Source organism: Ammospiza nelsoni, chromosome 12 (assembly GCF_027579445.1).
Source record: "Ammospiza nelsoni isolate bAmmNel1 chromosome 12, bAmmNel1.pri, whole genome shotgun sequence".
NCBI classification, from domain to species: Eukaryota; Metazoa; Chordata; class Aves; order Passeriformes; family Passerellidae; genus Ammospiza; species Ammospiza nelsoni.
Window position 1 is genome coordinate 9,106,916 of NC_080644.1, and position 16,918 is coordinate 9,123,833.

At 43.6% G+C, this 16,918-nt stretch overlaps 1 protein-coding gene across 1 annotated transcript; it reads left to right on the forward strand.

Moving 5' to 3' along the window:
- Positions 1–1,851: 1,851 nt before the first annotated feature.
- YWHAB (tyrosine 3-monooxygenase/tryptophan 5-monooxygenase activation protein beta) lies at positions 1,852–15,701 on the forward strand. Its single transcript, XM_059480512.1, has 6 exons — positions 1,852–1,959; positions 9,347–9,647; positions 10,668–10,791; positions 11,742–11,905; positions 13,244–13,339; positions 13,801–15,701. The coding sequence occupies exons 2-6, from the start codon at positions 9,354–9,356 to the stop codon at positions 13,855–13,857; spliced, it is 735 nt and encodes a 244-aa protein (XP_059336495.1). The 5' UTR covers positions 1,852–1,959; positions 9,347–9,353; the 3' UTR covers positions 13,858–15,701.
- Positions 15,702–16,918: the final 1,217 nt, after the last annotated feature.

Genomic DNA, 16,918 nt, shown 5'->3' on the forward strand with positions numbered 1-16,918 from the left:
AGGGTGCCCTGCTTATCTCTTGCACCAGAGCAGGCACAGGGCTGGGAAGAGCTCGTGGAGAAATGATCTTTATCATTAACACAGTTATGTCTCAGTGGCCTCTGGCCCAGCAGGAACCCAGCAGCAGGAGCTCAGTGAAAGCAGAGGGTGATGCTTCACCTCTGTGACTACACAGCATGGAACTGTCCCACCTGGATACCGTGGTGGAGACTGCATTGTTCCAAAAGCACCAGTTGAGAAGGACTGCGAGCACCTCAGAGGTGATGAGGAGAGTTCTGTGTGGACAACTTGGAGGAGCTGTGTGAGAGAAGCTCAGTGCACCTCACTGCAAGTAAGAGGCATGAGCTGTGATAACACAGGCAGGAAGGGGAGAAGGGTGAGGGAGGCACAGTGAGAGTCTAAATGAACAGGTGTCGACAGCACACCTCTGCAAACTGAGTATGGCACACAGATATGCAGGCAAGGAGTGCAAGGAGTGTCAAAACCAAGTGATTCTGCCATGAATCAGCACCCCCAAGGCCTCAGCAAGAACATTGGGAATGGCCCAAATAGAAACTGAGAAGATAAGGACTATGGGGAAGATCAGGGGGAAAAACAAGTTTTGCCTAGAAAAGAGAGAGTGATGACAGCAACTAATGGAGCTGAATCAGTGTTTGCAGCTTAAGATAACTTGTGGGTGCCAAGTAATTTTCCTTCTGACTTTCCAAAGTAATTAACCTTTGGACTGAGACTAAGCAGGAAATTAATGAAGTCCCTTCCATCACCAAAAAGGAATCTCACAGTGACTTTGATGGGCCCAGGACTGTATCTGAAAGTAGAAGAGAAAATTGGACTCTGGGATGCTGTAATTGAACTGAGCCCAAATAATAACACTGACGAGTGCTGCTGCCATAAATTTGAGATCTGGGTGCAGAGCAATTGAGTTGTGTGTCCTGTCACTTCTTATCCAAAAGGATTATAAGGATTACAAAACTGAACTCTTTTACTTGGATTCCTTTTTGGAGACCAAGCTAGACTTCTCCTCATGCCCCAAAAATGTTCTCTTTTGCCATTTCCCTGGAAAATGTAGTTTATTAGTTGCATAAAAGTTATCTAGCCAGTAAGGATCTTGATTTTTCAGTGAAAACATGCAACTGAAGGGAAGACATTTTTCAGGGAAAATATGCAACTGAAGTTGCAGGGAAGAGCTGCAACTAAACCAGCATTTAGAGGTGATTTTGCAATTCAAAGCATTTGTGAAATTTTATTTTGAGGGTGCACAGAATAACTGCAGTGCCTGTTTTCTGAGGATATGTCCCTTTGGAACGGTGTGCTCGGGGAGGTGGCAGGGTCGCTGTCCCTGCTGGTGTTTCAGGCCGGGTGCAGCACTCCGTGCCACGCTCTAACTGGCATGGGAGGAGGTCAGTCACAGGTCGGACTCGATGATTTTAGAGGTCTTTTCCAACCTAATCAATCCTGTGATTCTGTGACTACCGCGAGCTCCAGCCAAAGAAAAGGCAAGAGGTCCAGCAGCGCGAAAAAGCAAGAAAACCACAAATTGTTTCTTTTGTTGGCGGAGAAACTGCCGCCCTTCCAGGCCGCAGCACCCCCTGCCCGGACTGCCACCCCAGCACTTCCTGCGGTACCGGAGAGCTCCGCGGAGACAAAGAGCGGCGGGAGCGGGGGTGTGAGCGCCCCACGGGCCGTGTCTGGGGTTCTCCCCGCTCGGGGTGCGCTCACACGGCGGGCAGGCCCCGCTGAGCCCCGGGGCCGGGCCGGGCCGGGCCGGGCGGGATGAGCCCCGTTGCCATGGTGACCGTCCCGCCGGGGCGGCGCGCGGGGCGGTGGCGCCCCCTGGCGCCGGAAGGGGCGTGTCGCGCGGCGGAAGCGGGGCCGAGCGCCGCAGGGTGTGTGCGCGTGTCCGTGCGAGCGGCCGCCGCTGCCGTCGCCTCCGCCCGTGGGATCCGCGCGCGCCGCCAGGTGAGGGCCCGCGGCCGCCATCGCGGCGGGCGTCGCCATCGCGGGGCATCGCCATCGCGACCCGCGGGGCCGGACCGCCCCGGCCTGCCCCCGCCCTGCCCGCTCCGCTCCGCTCCACCCCGCGCGGGGAGCCGCAGGCCGCGGCGGGCGCGCCGTGCGGGGGTCCCCGCGGGAGGGTCCCCGGTGCTGCCTCCCCGCTCCTGCGTCCCCCGGGCCGGGTAACGGTGCGACCCTCGGCCGGCGGGCCCCGGCGGGCGGCGCCGCCCCTCGGGAGCTGCCGGCGCTGCCCCGCCCCGCCCCGGTGAGTCACTCGGTGCCCGGGGCGCGGCCGCGCTCACCTGGGCCCGCCCGGCAGGAAGGGCTGCGCGCCCGGGGCCCGAGCGGCGCTGCCCGGAGCGAGCCCGCACCGCCGCACGGCTGGGCCGGCCTCGGGCTGCCCAACGCCCGGAGCTCCGTGCCCAGCCCCGAGAGCGCAGCTGCCGCGGCCGTGCCCCTGAGCCGGCCCACGTCGGTGGTCATGGCCGTGTATGAGCGCTCTAGACGGGAACAAAATGCGTTTAGTATGTTCCGATTTTGATCATTCGTGCCCATTTGGGAATAGGGATGCGTTTAGGGAGGGCTCCACAGGGAAAGAAGGTTGGTTCAAGCCAGTCCCAGCCTACAAAAAAGGTTGGGCAGTAGCTCAGACCTAATGGCTGTGGGTTTTGTTTGAGGTAGGCATAACCAGGGATGTTGAAATAACAGTGGCACACAACCACTGTAGTGGCATAAATGCATCTCGCGTAAAGATCACCGTATCAATTGATTGCTTTCAGATAGATTCGTTATTAATAGTTAAAATACATTTACAGTGATAACACATCATGCGGCACCATAAAAGCTAAATTCCCATGGAAAAATATCAGAGACTCTGGCAATGTTTGTAATGTTTTACATCTTCAGTGGCTGTAGGAATATTTGTGTTTTCACATGTTCACTAACGCAGGATACCTCAGTCAGAAATTGTAATACTTTTATATTAAAAAAACGAGCTTACTTTTGTTTTAAAGCAATAATGAGATATAATCTGGTCTAGAAAAGAAAACAAGAACTCAAGTGCCTTTTTCTCCCTTCATATTAAAGGACTGCAAAAATATCCCCTGTATCATATTTTGTTTATTAAATGGGTACCAATAAAGTGATAGACTCGTTGCACAGATGGGCCTGGTGCAGTTTTCTCAACCTCATTATGTCAGTACCGCATGTTCTGATCTCTGCTATTTTGATGTTGAGTCGTTTTATTTTTTCCTGAGCAGGCCTGTGCCAGTATGCAGCTTTTTGTGATGCATGTGAATAAACTCGGATGAGGAGGAGCTCAGTAAATAATTATTTGGTTAATGAGGTACAAGCTCCTGCTCTGATCCGTGTGGTATCCTAATACCAGGCATTACGCTAGTGTGTCTGTTACGTGGCCACATTTCTTGCCCCACCCTGTAATATAAATACTGTCAGTTTATCATTAACAAAATTGATTTACCTGTGATATGGATACATTAGTTTGGCATGAACTTTATGCCTGGGGGAAGATTTTTTGGGGTTACTCACAATTTCCACCTGGATTCTAGCCAAAAACAATTCTTCTGGTTGGAACAAAAAGGTGTTGCCATGTGGGGATGTTGTGCTGTGGAAGTGCCAGCATGTCTCCATGCAGCTGTTCTGAGCTAAGGGCCATAGGCAGGAGCAGAGCTCTGCTTTTCAGCCTGGCATTAGGAAGAACAAGGCTGCTGTCACTAAATTTGAGATGTCCATACAATATCAGTGTCCCCACATGCTGTTGGTAGTGGTCATAGGCATTTTGTAATTCTCTGTGGAGACTGAAAACCATTGAGTGTCATTTTATTCAATTTTACGAAGCAACAAGTAATGATGGCAGCAGATGGCCAGAGCAGGGTGAGGCATGGCTTTATAGAATGTTAATTTTATCTCAACATTTGCATAGAGATTTGAGCCGAAGGCCAGGGTAGATGCAGAGGAGGCTGAAGTTATGTGCTGCACAAGGTCAGCAAGAATATCACAGCTGTGAAGTCATGTTCCTTTTTCCCTCATTATGTTTGCAGGATATTTTACTGAACTTGTTATACCCAGGCTTCTGGCAGGAAGATTTTGCTGTTCAGATCTTACCAGAGCCATTCATTTTCCAATCAGTTATTTAACAACCTGTGGTAGCCTTTGAGGGAACCATCCAGAGAAACACAACCAATAAAATCAAATGCCTCATACTGTAGGAAAGCAAGGAAGGTGCTTGCATTCAACTGTAAGAGTTTCACTCCATTTCCTGTAAAAAATAAATGTTGTGAGCATTGTCCAGTTGACAGGGAATGCCATCCCCATCATGCAGCTACTTGTGTCAGCATGTGTGTACCTGAATGGTGGAGAATGATTTTCTGTTTATTTTAGAATTAATGTCCCCAGAGCTCTTACTCTCTGTAGTTATAGAACTGTAATTTGAGATACCACTCACCTCACGTGAATGTTTATTTTCAGAATGAATTGCCTGTCCAGAAATCAAATAAGGTGTGTTCACATATTGTTGGAATACTGAACTGCAAATTCTGTACCAGTCTGCTGCTTCTTCTGTTAGAATTTGAGTGGACTTATGACTGGGAGGTATGATTGCCTCCCATTCCACCAAACCTCGCTTTGTATTCCTTCCTCACAGTGAAATTTGCAGGTCTGGTAACCTGCAGCTCTGCTCAACTCATTAGGGACCAGCATGTCAAACCAGTAACTACACTGCTTTCTCACCAGTTCTTTTCTACAAAGTGGAAGTGTTGGTCTGATAGATTCTCATGCTTGCTGTAGAGAGAAAAACAGTGCACAAAAATCAATGAATTAATTAGCATCAGAAGAACAGGTCATCAAGAGCAGCAGACTTCAGACCAATGTAAGCTTATTAGCATTGTCCTGTCAGTTCAATATGTTATATAAGCCAGATTATTTTCAGTGTCAGTTTTTATTTGATTTTTACAGACTTTAGGTACAGTTAGTTCTGATTCATTTTGGCTTTGTCCTAAAGAGCCCATAGGAATGGGAACCAATAAAGGCTACAGAGCAGATGGAATAAGTGCTAAGGAGCAAGCTGTAGTTCTCAAAATCCTGCAGTCTTCTGAAGAGCAGTAGCTGCATGTTTTAGCCCTCAGCTGTTAATGGGATGTGAACCTCCAGTTCTGTGTGTCCATCCACTCTTGAAAGCTCCATGGGTGTCCTGACTCCAGGCTGGCCACACCATCCCCTTGTCACTGCATCTTCCACTCACTGAAAGATGCAGCTACAAACTAGTGAGTTTTGCAGGTCCTGACCTTCACCTTTGGTGCTTTGTGATATGTTTCAGTCTTTTCCACACGGGTGTAAAGCTTTTCTGGAGTGTGAGTAAGCACTTACAGTGCCTGCTTACATGCTCTTCTGCATTTGTAAGAGACATTGAAAGAGCTCTAGGCTGTATGGGAGATAGATGGAAAAAACAGTAAAATAATTACATTTCGAGTGTGGGACTTCAGGTGATTGAAATTTCTGACTGCTGGGCAGTGGTTGGCATTCCTTACTGTGAACAATGTCCAGCCACTTCTATTTTGAGGGCTGCTCAGTTGTGTTGTGCAGATTCTTAAGCAGACAGTGTCTTAAGAATTTGAACTGTGTTAATGCATCTAATATGAGAATCTTCTGCTTAGAACAGGCAACTTTCAGGACTCCTCCATGGCTGTGATCTGCACGTCTCTGCTCCTTTTTCCATCTTCCCTCTTCTCCCTTTGCCACCATGGCATGGCTTTATCAGTGCTAGAATAGACCATTCCTGTCAGCCTCCTGTTCATCACCTCTGTGTGTTTTGCTCCTAGCTGCAGGTAACCTTTGGTAGATGGCTTCTGTGTGTGGCCTAGGTGTATTTTTAGCTCTAGGCTTTGCTTGTTTCAGACCGTGGCACACTGGTCCATTGTTAGAGTGTGGCTTTCATCTCCTCCCTGGGAGGGACCAGTTATAACTGATAGTTGCTTCTTTGCCTTTTCAAACATCACTCCTTTCCTTGTATCTTTTTTCCTTCTGGCAAACACTTCCCTCTTTTGGAGCTCAAGCCAGCATAGCTCTGCAAAGCTCTCTCCAAGCTTCTAACAAGGTAAGCAATGGAGAATCAAATGAGGATTTTAAGTGTTCCTTTATGCAGCATCCTGGGAAGGAAGGAATGGTAGGCTTACTGTCATTGGCAGATATTTTGGTGTGGGCAATGATTTTCTTACTGCATTTGAGTTCTGTTAAATCCATGTTACTGAATAATACTTGTGTTTCATAGCAAGCCTGCTAACAGTACAGATATTAACACAAATTAACTAAACTCAAGCCTCTGTACACTGAATTCTTGTGTCAAAACTAAGCCAGTGAAGTACTCAGAAGTTCCATCTTTAATGATGAGTTTGAGTTTCATATATGCATAAATGACTTTCATGTGCATAAATTAGTTACTTTGCTGAGGAAAGTTGCTTGATGAGAAGCAACATTCTAATCTTTGTGCTGGTATTTTACTTGTATAATTGATATGTTAAACTGATTTCTGGATCTCTTTTATCCATTAGGTCTTTGTGTTTTCCTTCATGTGCAATTCCCTGTGTGATTTCCTTCATGTGCCCTTACATGAACCGATTGACTCCTGTGAACTGTCTTGCATCTAAATATAAATATGTCAGTGAGCTTGATAAAACAAAGTCTGCACCCTTTCAAAACTAAACTATATTGTTTGTAAACAGAATTCTGCACAGATGACTTGTCTACAGATTAGACCACTATTGGCAAAGTGCAGATCAAAGATAAAACTAAGTGACTTTTCAATGACAAAATGTAAATTCATTTGGAGCTACTTGCCTCTGCATTTCAACAAGCAGTCTGCTTCCACATAACAATCACATTCCATGAGAAGAAGAGGAAAAGATAAGCTGTTTGCAGTAGAAATACTTCTAGAAGCTGTACAGACAATGAAGAAACTAAAAGTGCTCTGAAGTGGTTTAGTTTCAGTGTCCTGTTGTTTAAAGTTGTCTCTTGCAATGTAAAAAGCATTCTTCAGGTGTACTTTGCTCATGTTGGGATTTTAGTGAGTGACTGGAGAAATAACACTCACAAATTACTTCCTGCCTTGAGCACACAGTCTGCAAATAGTGCTGAGTTAAGGGAATGGTTTACAAGGTTTGAAGGACTCGACAGGGAAAAGTGGGATAGGTTGTCTCAAGGGGAAATGGTCTGATGATTTCCTTGGGCTTGTTCTGCATTGGTGCTGTGATAGCCTTTCAAGTAGGAAGAAACAAAGCACATCACAAATCCCACTTAACCTTTTCCATCATCAGGAGCTGGCTGTTTGATAAGCCTGTGCAAACCAATGGTAATATCCCCAGGGTAAAAGCTTACTGGGAAAGAGAGAACCAAATGAATCGTGCCTTGCCACAAGTTGTCACATTGCTGCCCACAGTCACCCTGTCATGAAAACAAATTTGAGGGCTTTGATCTGCGGTCTGTGTGGCACCTTTAAATAGGTCCCAGAATCCACTGGTTTAAACACAGCACTTGAAATGCAGCTGAACCAGAGCCCATCTTTACTTACCAGTAAAAGATCCCTTTCCAGGAGGCTGGTTGTAATATTCCTTGTCCTTACTTTGAGTGCCTTTTGAGGATGGATGTATTAGAATCTACAAAGGATCAAACACAAGCAGGAGTGAGTGTGACTTGCAGATACAGAGCAGGTACATTTGGTTGCTGGGTTTACTTCAGGAACTCTTAATGTGAAATAACAATTTTTTTACTTGATATCCTGGGTGATTTGGTTTTTTTGCCAAAGTGGAATATCTTCAGCTGGAGGTACAGAATGTGCTCAAAATAATTTTGTAGTTGGGACTCATCCTCAGCAGTGTGAGCAGTGTGTGAATTTGGGAAGGTATCACAATTGGAATTTGGGTCTGTGTCTCATTGTCCTGTTTGAGGATTTGGTACAGGGGACTGGTTTTCCTCTATAATAGTGTGGTAGGTGATCCTTGGAGTAAAATACACGCTGAGTAGTGTGTGCAAGATGTTCTCCATCAGAAGCCTGTCAGACTGGAATCTTCAAAAATGAGAGCCAACAAAAAGGCTGCAGCAATCTCTTTTAGCATGTTGGTTCTTTCTAATAGGGCTATAGGTGCTTCTGTAATGAACAGAAGTCTGTGAAATACAAATGTAAACTTACTATTCTTGTTTGATTTTTATTTTGTTTTAAAGTGCTTTTTAGGCTGTAAGCCTCAGCCTGACAACTTACCTAGACAGTGTGAGCCCTGATTAGGATTTAGGAGTGAGAGAGAATAATTATGCTTGGTACTGATGAGAGTAACAGTTCTGGATGTGTCCAAAAGTGAACCTGCTCACCTGGAGAGTTTTTACAGATTAATTTGAGTTGTCTGTAAGTTTGTGAAGTATTGAGGTCCATTTTGATAAATGCAAAGAAGCTTCTTTATTTTCTCCTGTGAGCCTGGCCCTGGGTAGTTTTTTCATTCTCTCTGACATAAGCTCTTCAGTGACCCTGTGGCCATGTGAAGTGCATTCACAGCTTTGGTTGCTAAACTGCTTTATCAAAAATGATAAACAAACTGGTTCCATATAAGCATTTTGTTTTGTAGCAGTGACCATTGTGTGGGCCACATCCCATTCAGTTTTTATGAATATCAATGTTATTTAAAAGGTCTTGAAAACCTGAGACTGCAGCCACCCTAACTGGGTAGAGTCATCCATTGTGTGAATGTTGATGCATATGCAAAATAACCCACTTTATTTTCTGGCAGAACATTATAAATGCACTTTCCATAGTTGCCAACACTACAGCTTTCCTGAGTATGGTTTATGTAAACCCACAGAAACATCTCTAACTTGCCAAAAATCTTCAGTGTCAGAAGGAGCTGTCCAGTGCTTCAGTGCTCCTAAGTAGTTGCTCTTGTACTGCAGTAGAGGGAAACAAACAACAACAGCAACAATAAACAAACAAACCTGAAAAAGCCCCAGAAACCTGGTGGTTTCTTGGTTAATATCTCCCCAGCTGAGTAAGCTGTGGCTGGTAGAAAGAGGAGAGATTCACATAGGGCTGTGCTTAATACCAAAATGACTTTTGCTGCATTTTGAAGAATGATGCTTTCATATCTTCAGGGTTGTCATTAGTCATTTACACATGGAAATGATACACATTTGGCAAAAGGTCAAATACATTTTTTAAAAGAAACCCTTTGTATTACTATATTACAGTTGATAGATTTCCCTTTTATTACTGACTGTAAGATCTGCTTCAGCATGAACTTCCCCAGTGCAGACCATGGAGACATTTTTCTCTCTTTTTACTCCTCACTCATTGCAGGACAGCCATGGATAAAAGCGAGTTGGTACAGAAAGCCAAGCTGGCTGAGCAGGCCGAGCGTTACGATGACATGGCTGCTGCTATGAAGGCTGTCACTGAGCAGGGACATGAGCTGTCCAATGAAGAAAGGAATCTCCTCTCTGTGGCCTACAAGAACGTGGTCGGTGCCCGCCGCTCGTCCTGGCGTGTGATTTCCAGCATCGAACAGAAAACAGAGAGGAACGAGAAGAAACAGCAGATGGGAAAAGAATATCGTGAGAAAATTGAGGCTGAATTGCAGGATATCTGCAATGATGTTCTGGTAATAATCCAACAGCAAAAATAACAGTAGTTAGTACTGCAGCATTCTTCAGAGAGGCTTAAGGAATTTTAGTAGTGCTGTAGACACTGCAGCACCTTAGCAGGGGAATAATTTTGCATAGCTACATACTTGGGTCCAATTCTAGCTCCTATGATGGAGCTAAGTCATTTAGCTTGCTTCTTAGGGAATTTGTTATAAAAGAGTATATTTTTTTTAGCAGCAAAAAGCAAACCAGGCCATGTTGAAGACCCCTGGCTCTGGCTGGAGGGGGTTCACCATGAAAACAAATTTAGATCTGGGGTGCTGACATGAGTCCTGCTAAAAGGCCTGCTGTTTAAATTCCTTAATTAATGAGTGTTGATGTCCTGAGTCTTGTTTAGTACCTTTTTTCATGAAGAAGGTGTCTAGTTCTTCTTCAGGACTGATTTTGCTCTTTCTTTCACTCATACAGGAGGGATTCCTTTTATTGCTGTTCCATTTGCTTAAGATCAATCAGGAGCAGATGCTGTCAGTGCAGTCAAATCTTTTCATCTCTTTCTGAGTGTACATGTGCTCCCTGTGCCACTGTCAAACTTTTCAGCTGAAGCTGGAGATAGAATCAGTTTATTGTGGACAATTTCACAGCTCTGCATAGAATTCAAATGTGTGGCAGCAAAAGTGACCAGATGTGCTAATTTCCAAATTTCCAGCTGGTGCTTTTCATTAGTTTGGTCATGGATGTGGGTTTGCATCAGCAGGCTTAAGCCCTGATAGCCTTCAGATCCTGCAGGAGAGAATTGTGGGTAGGATCAACATAGCACATTTTCAGCTCTCCATAGATTAGGCTACAAGGAGTTTATCTTTTATTTCCCAGACTTTAGACAGCAGTAGGCAAAGAGATTATCACAGGAGTCTGCGTAAGCCATGACAGAAGTCATTGTTACTGTTTGAACAGTTCATGCTCACCATTGTAACAAAGGCTCTGTTTCAGACATTATTTTTATGACTCAGGAAACACTACTTTTTTTTAATCTTTCTCAGGAACTCCTGGATAAATACCTTATTGTCAATGCTACACAGCCAGAAAGCAAGGTCTTCTATTTGAAAATGAAAGGTGATTACTACAGATACCTCTCAGAGGTGGCATCTGGGGACAATAAGCAAAGTAAGTAGAAATGAAATCTCTCTCTCTCTCTGTGGACCAAGCAGAATCAAATTATAAAACCCACTTGTATTCTTTTCCCCAACATCCTGTATTTATTTGTTTTTACTGCTGCACTGTAATTATGAAGATAGGTGCAGTGTGAGTCACTTCTGGAGAAAGATTTCACTGAAATTAATTGGCATATGTTCATCAATACAGTCAAACTCTGCTTGTAGCCCCTGACCACAGTAGCAAGTTTTCAAGCATATGTGGCAGTGTAAAATCATTTTCCTGCAGAATGTAGGTTACTTTCTCATAGAAAATGCTGAGTTTGTTTGATCTCATGTTTAAACTATGAATTCAGCTCAAGTCTGCACTGTTTGCAAGCTTTCCCCATACAAATATGGGATATTGGGCTTCTGGGTTCTGAAGTCATAAATTCTGAAATGGGAAAGCAGTGCTCAACTGTCTGAATTCCTGTGAGTGTCTGATGTAGTCCATGAATTGCAAACTTAGCTTGATGTCAGTATGGAGCTTATTGTTACTCATTAGCCAGGAAGGGAATGTTGGCTTTGCTCTGAAACCCCAACCTGAAATACAAAGTTCATGACCTAACTGCAGCATTTAGTTACCTCTTCTTCCCCATATGGTTTTGTCTGGATTTATTATTGGTAACTATCACTTTTTCAGCTGGGCTGAAAATGAATGTTTTAAACCAGAACACTTAAGTAGAATTTGTGTCCATTCAGATTGGTTGGAATTTCAAGTTTCTACTAAAAAAACTATTTCAGCATTAATTGTTCAGCAAGTGGAAGGCTTTTGCATGTAAAAACATTGAAAGAAGTGTCTGTGCATAGGAAATTGCATGAATTTCTGGTGGCATGGTAGTCTAGGCTAAGAATATAATTGCTTCCCCAGTGAAGTAGAGAGGTGTACTGTGTATTTATGTGGTTGTAATTGCTTCTTTGCAGCAACGGTAGCAAACTCCCAGCAAGCTTATCAGGAGGCATTTGAAATTAGCAAGAAAGAGATGCAACCAACACACCCCATTCGACTCGGTTTGGCTCTAAATTTCTCTGTCTTCTACTATGAGATCCTAAATTCTCCTGAAAAAGCCTGTAATCTGGCAAAGACGGTAAGCAGACTCTTCATATCACCAATTTTTGTGGAGGCTGAGGAGGTAATTACATGGTTACAGTAGCACTTTGTAGATGGTTATGCTTTCTCATATCAAATTCCTTAAAAATGCTGTCATAAAATGGTTGTCATTGTAGTATATTTTCAGGTAAGTTGGTTTGCTAGACTAACTTAGCTTTGGATAAGGTTAATTTGCTACTGCAGCTGTTCCAGTGACAGGGAAGACAAATTGCCTCTCTTTAATGTCCACCTAATTCTCTTAAAATGTGTTTGTGTCAAAATTGAAAACACTTGAATTAATTTAGCAATTCTAAAGTGAAATATTTATTTAAATTGAAGTACTTAGCCGGTACATGAGGTGTTGTCTGTGTGCCAGTCTTTGTAGCCCTAAATGTCCCTGTTATCCATATGCATGTGTGCCTCTCTCTCCAGAGACCAAAAAGAGCTTTTGTGATGGGTTGTGGCAAACAAATAGCCAGTCATTTTTTCCTTAGCCTTCTTCCTAAAATGGGATTAGTCTTCTAAATAGAGCTTTTTGTGTCTGTGAAAATTGTCTGGTAATACCTTGAATAACATGGCATTAGGTGAATATTTGTGTTCTTAATATGCACTTCAGTAAGACTTTGTAGCAAGAAGTGATGCTGTGCTGTAAAATGCTGCTCCTGTTCTTGCCTTTTTTAGTTAAAATGCTTACATCTGTTTGAAACCTGAATGAAGAAATAGCAGTTACGGCTCTCAGACTCACAGTATTGATTTTCATGTGCAACAGATGGATGGGAAGAATGGCTTTGTTAATCTCTAGTGGAACATACCTGATTTCCTCTGCTGTTTTGAAAAGAAATTGGAAACCTTCCTCCCCACTGTCGAAAAGTCTTGTGTTCCATTTTCTTGTCTACTGACTCGTGTGCAATATGTTTAAATATGTACTCATTCAAGTAATGGTACCTTTGTCTTTCACTGCTTATTTAGACCAGGGAGACCTTCCTTTTTAATGAAAGTCCCTTTTTTGTAAATGTTGTCTTAAACCTGACTTGAAGCTATGTGAACCATTTTTCAGCATGACACATAGAGTGCTCTTGCCTCTTCAGTATTTGGTATTGGCATTTAGTAACATTTTTCTGGGCTTTTATCTGGACACCCCTGAAGACTTCTGTTTTCCCCGGGCTGTCTAGGATCTGGTGCTCACTTTGTTTTACGTTTCTTCTTGTGGTGGGAAAGAAAAATACTGGAAGCTTTTTTATAGAATGTGGATAGTAATGTGGCAGATTTTAAGCTCTGTATAAGCAGAAGTGACTTCAGGAAGCTGAGTGTGAAAGGGCTGTGTTTATGTTTTTAGGCGTTTGATGAAGCGATAGCAGAGCTGGACACGCTGAATGAAGAGTCCTACAAAGACAGCACCCTGATCATGCAGCTGCTTAGGGACAACCTCACTGTGAGTACCATGGGGCAAACCACTGCACTCTAGGCTGCTGCACTCTGAAGTGGGACTCAGCATCTGAAAGCTGATGCGGTTCTGTGCCGTTAAAAGCTTTTTCTGAGGCGTTAACTGCATGTGTTAACTGCGATGCTTTTTGTAACCAGACCAGTTAGACTTGCTTGTTCAAACTAGGAATCACTTGTTAACTGCTGTAACAAACTCAGATTCCTTTTGTAACACAGAGTAGAGTTTGTTCTCAACAGTTTTATGTGAAACTTCTGGCTTGTGCTAGCTTCTTGCTTATCTTTTATTCATGTTCTAGTTTATTATTCTTCAGCTTTACTATTAAGTTCAGTTCTGCATTGCTCTTAGCTGAGAAAATTGCACAGCTACTACTAATTACGCTGTATTCCCCTTCCTGACAATTGTAATTAACCGTGCTTCCAGCATAAACTCGTGTTTGTATTTCCTTACAGCTATGGACGTCGGAAAACCAGGGAGATGAAGGGGATGCTGGGGAGGGAGAGAACTAATGGCTGTCACGCTTCACTATATGTTCAATGTCACCCTGTATCCTACACATAATCCCTTTGTGCGACAAGCAAAAAGAATAGTACATTGACTTTCACAACCTCAACGTAGCAAAAACTGTCTGTGGGGTAAAACCGGTTGGTTGGTGTTTTGTGTACCTAGAGCGGAGGTCGGGTATTCCAATGGCATTCCGAACTTTCCTATTCTGAACATTTACAGTTCCGATTACCGTGTTTATATTTTTAACTGAACACTGTGATGATAATAATAATAAAGGGTTTTGTGATTGCAATTGACTTTACAAAACTCTTCTTGGTAGAAAAGTAGACATCAATTATGTAACTGGCGAGCTTAATTTGGCACCAAAATAGTTGAAGTACAATTCTGTTGTAAAGTTGTACAGAAAGTTATAGAGATTCTATTGCGACACTGGGGCATGGAAGGAAAACAATCCAATGTATGGCATTCCAGTTAGGGACACTGCTATGAGGTAGTTGAACAGGCACACTCTGTAGACATTTGTAACCGAGTCTGAGGCACCACTTTCAGTCAAAAGCTCACTTTGTCAATCCTGTCTTTCTGGGGATGGGCTTTGTTTTGGGGAGGAGGGAAACAGGGGAGTTAGCAGCTTGATTTCCAAACTCTTTACACTGGCAGATAACTGGGGTTTGACTTCTCAAAGTGCTTTCATGCTCATACCACATGCATGACTAAGCCCCTTCCCACAGCAATAACTTTTACCTAGTTACAACTTAGATATTCTTCAGTAGTAAATATTCTTGGTTCGCTGCCATGGACTTGCAATAGGAGAAGATTCAATTTTTTGAATGGCCTTATTAGTTTGAATGATACCATGAAGTGATCTGCCACTTTTGCATTACTTTACTCTTAGGTAAATCAAAATCCCCATGGTATTCCCATTCTCAATTTATCCTGAAAACTTTTAAAATAATCCACTGAGCCATCTTTTAGTTCACTTTATTATCCCACTGGACTCTGTTCATCCTTGACCCTTTCACCTGTTTAAACTCCATTAAAGCAGTTTTGGACTCCCATATGCATCATCCTCCCGTATACATCTTTGGTTCCTGGTATGTCAGAATGGTGGATGAGGCCTGCACCTCACCAAGGACAGGTTTCTTCCTTGGGTGTTCAAGAGCTGCCAGTGCTGCTGTGTTCTTCAGCTCTTGTCTGCCATTCTTTGGTAGTACCAGGAAACTGGCTCAAGTACTGGCTCAAATATTCAGGATTTCCCATCTCGTACTGGAATGCAGACCCACACATCTGTAATGCTTGTAATATTTGAGCTCCAAATGTCCTCACCTTGTCATGTTTCAAACATGTCCCATTAAACAAAACCTAGTAAGAGTTGCGTGAACAATGCAGTGGAAAAGATTAGGAATAGTCACCTATCAGTCCCGTGGTATCATCCCCTGCCTTCACATTCCACTTAGGTATAGGATCCATCTGTTTGTCCATCTGTCTGCTGAAGAGAATTTCATGCACTGATTTTAAAACTCCCCTCTACTAGCTGAACAAATTGTGCAGTTAATACTTGGCGCTTGATAAATGCAGTAGTGAATGTGGAACCGAGCCTGTCTGTATATCTGGTAGCTCTTTTCGCTTTGTTTTTACTGACCAGTATTCTGCCTAAAGTTTGCTTCTGTGACGGTTATATTGCCTAGCACACGCGTGGTTGTGAGAATAGTATAGCAAAAAGAAATACCTGGTTATTGATGTACTAGATTTGTGTATGTCTTTTAAACAGTTCTAGTTTCACCTTACACAAAATAATCAGGAAAGTGTAAAAGAATTCAAAAGTGAATAATAAAAAAAAATTTTATCATTTGGTTGTCTGTTGTCTTTGCTATAGTAGTGCCGAAACCTGTGGTAGTAAAATCACCACTTATACTCAGTTTTCAGTTTGTGGATGGCGTGAGTTGATTCATGGTTTACAAATACTGAGTTACTCATTCCTTTAACGAGAGACTTTCCCCCACACCCTCCCAGATTTGGAGGAGAAAACTCTGTTTCTCTTCTTTTTCATCAAGGGCATACTTGGAATACATTGCCATTGCAGGGCTTAAATGCAACTCTGAATAACCATTTAACTTGCCCCGAGTCATTGCATATTGTAGGGTCAAACACACTGTAAGTGACAAAAGCCTGTTGGTTACATTCAGAGATTTTTCTTGGGATTCTTTTAAATACCCTCTCTGTACAGAGGGCTGACCTCACCTCTGCACACCCAGCTCTGCTTGTCTCACACTGGGCTGTGCTAAAGGAGCACCAAGAGTGCAAAATAGCAGAGGTGCACTGGACATAAGAGCACGTGAAGGGATGGATGGCAGTAGCCAGGCAGCAGATGCCAGGCAGTCTGAAAGCTTCAAGGAAGCTTGGTCCTGCTCGCAGAGTGTGACAGTTCCTGCTCAGAAGTGTGCACAGTGGAAAATGTCACTTGGCCGTTCTGGATTGACCAATAAAGGAATTAGGACAAAATCTAACCAGCTGTTGCTTGACTGCTGTTCTGCCCTGTGCCATGGCTGTACATGGTGGTTGCTCCATGTCTGTAATTGTTGCTACTTTGTCATTTTCTCCAGCCTTTATGGACATATCTAAATGTATGCACATACCACATATAAAACACAAATGATTTTATAGTGTCCGCCAGCTCCCAGTCTGATTCATGCTGATGGCATTGTCAGCTCTGAGAAGAAAAATCCCTGCATCTGCTGGCTGCTCCTGTTCAGAGACCACCTCCTGTCTTAGTCTTTTCACATAACAGCTCTCATCCTGGCTGTCTCTTTTGGGGAAATCATGAGCTGAGGAGGCTGGTCTGCAGCACTGATGAGTTGAGGGGGTGTTTCCATTTTTTATTTAATTCTATCTTTCTGGGAAAGGACACTGCAGGTGGCCCAGCCACAGTAAGAGTGCAGGTGCTCTCAACATGTTTGACTCATGCAACTGTTGCCACTTCAGCTTCTCATTCTTGGTTCTGATGCTGATCTGACCTTCAGGTGAGGCCTCGTGGTGTGGGAAACCACTAGAAGGTTTTTGAAGGTG

What these genes read in the sequence shown, in the direction of transcription:
- YWHAB (XM_059480512.1), top strand. Translation starts at nt 9,354, where the DNA reads ATGGATAAAAGCGAGTTGGTACAGAAAGCCAAGCTGGCTGAGCAGGCC. An exon ending in ATCTGGGGACAATAAGCAAA is followed by an intron (nt 10,792 to 11,741) that starts GTAAGTAGAAAT and finishes GCTTCTTTGCAG; the next exon opens with CAACGGTAGCAAACTCCCAG. An exon ending in CCTGTAATCTGGCAAAGACG is followed by an intron (nt 11,906 to 13,243) that starts GTAAGCAGACTC and finishes TTATGTTTTTAG; the next exon opens with GCGTTTGATGAAGCGATAGC.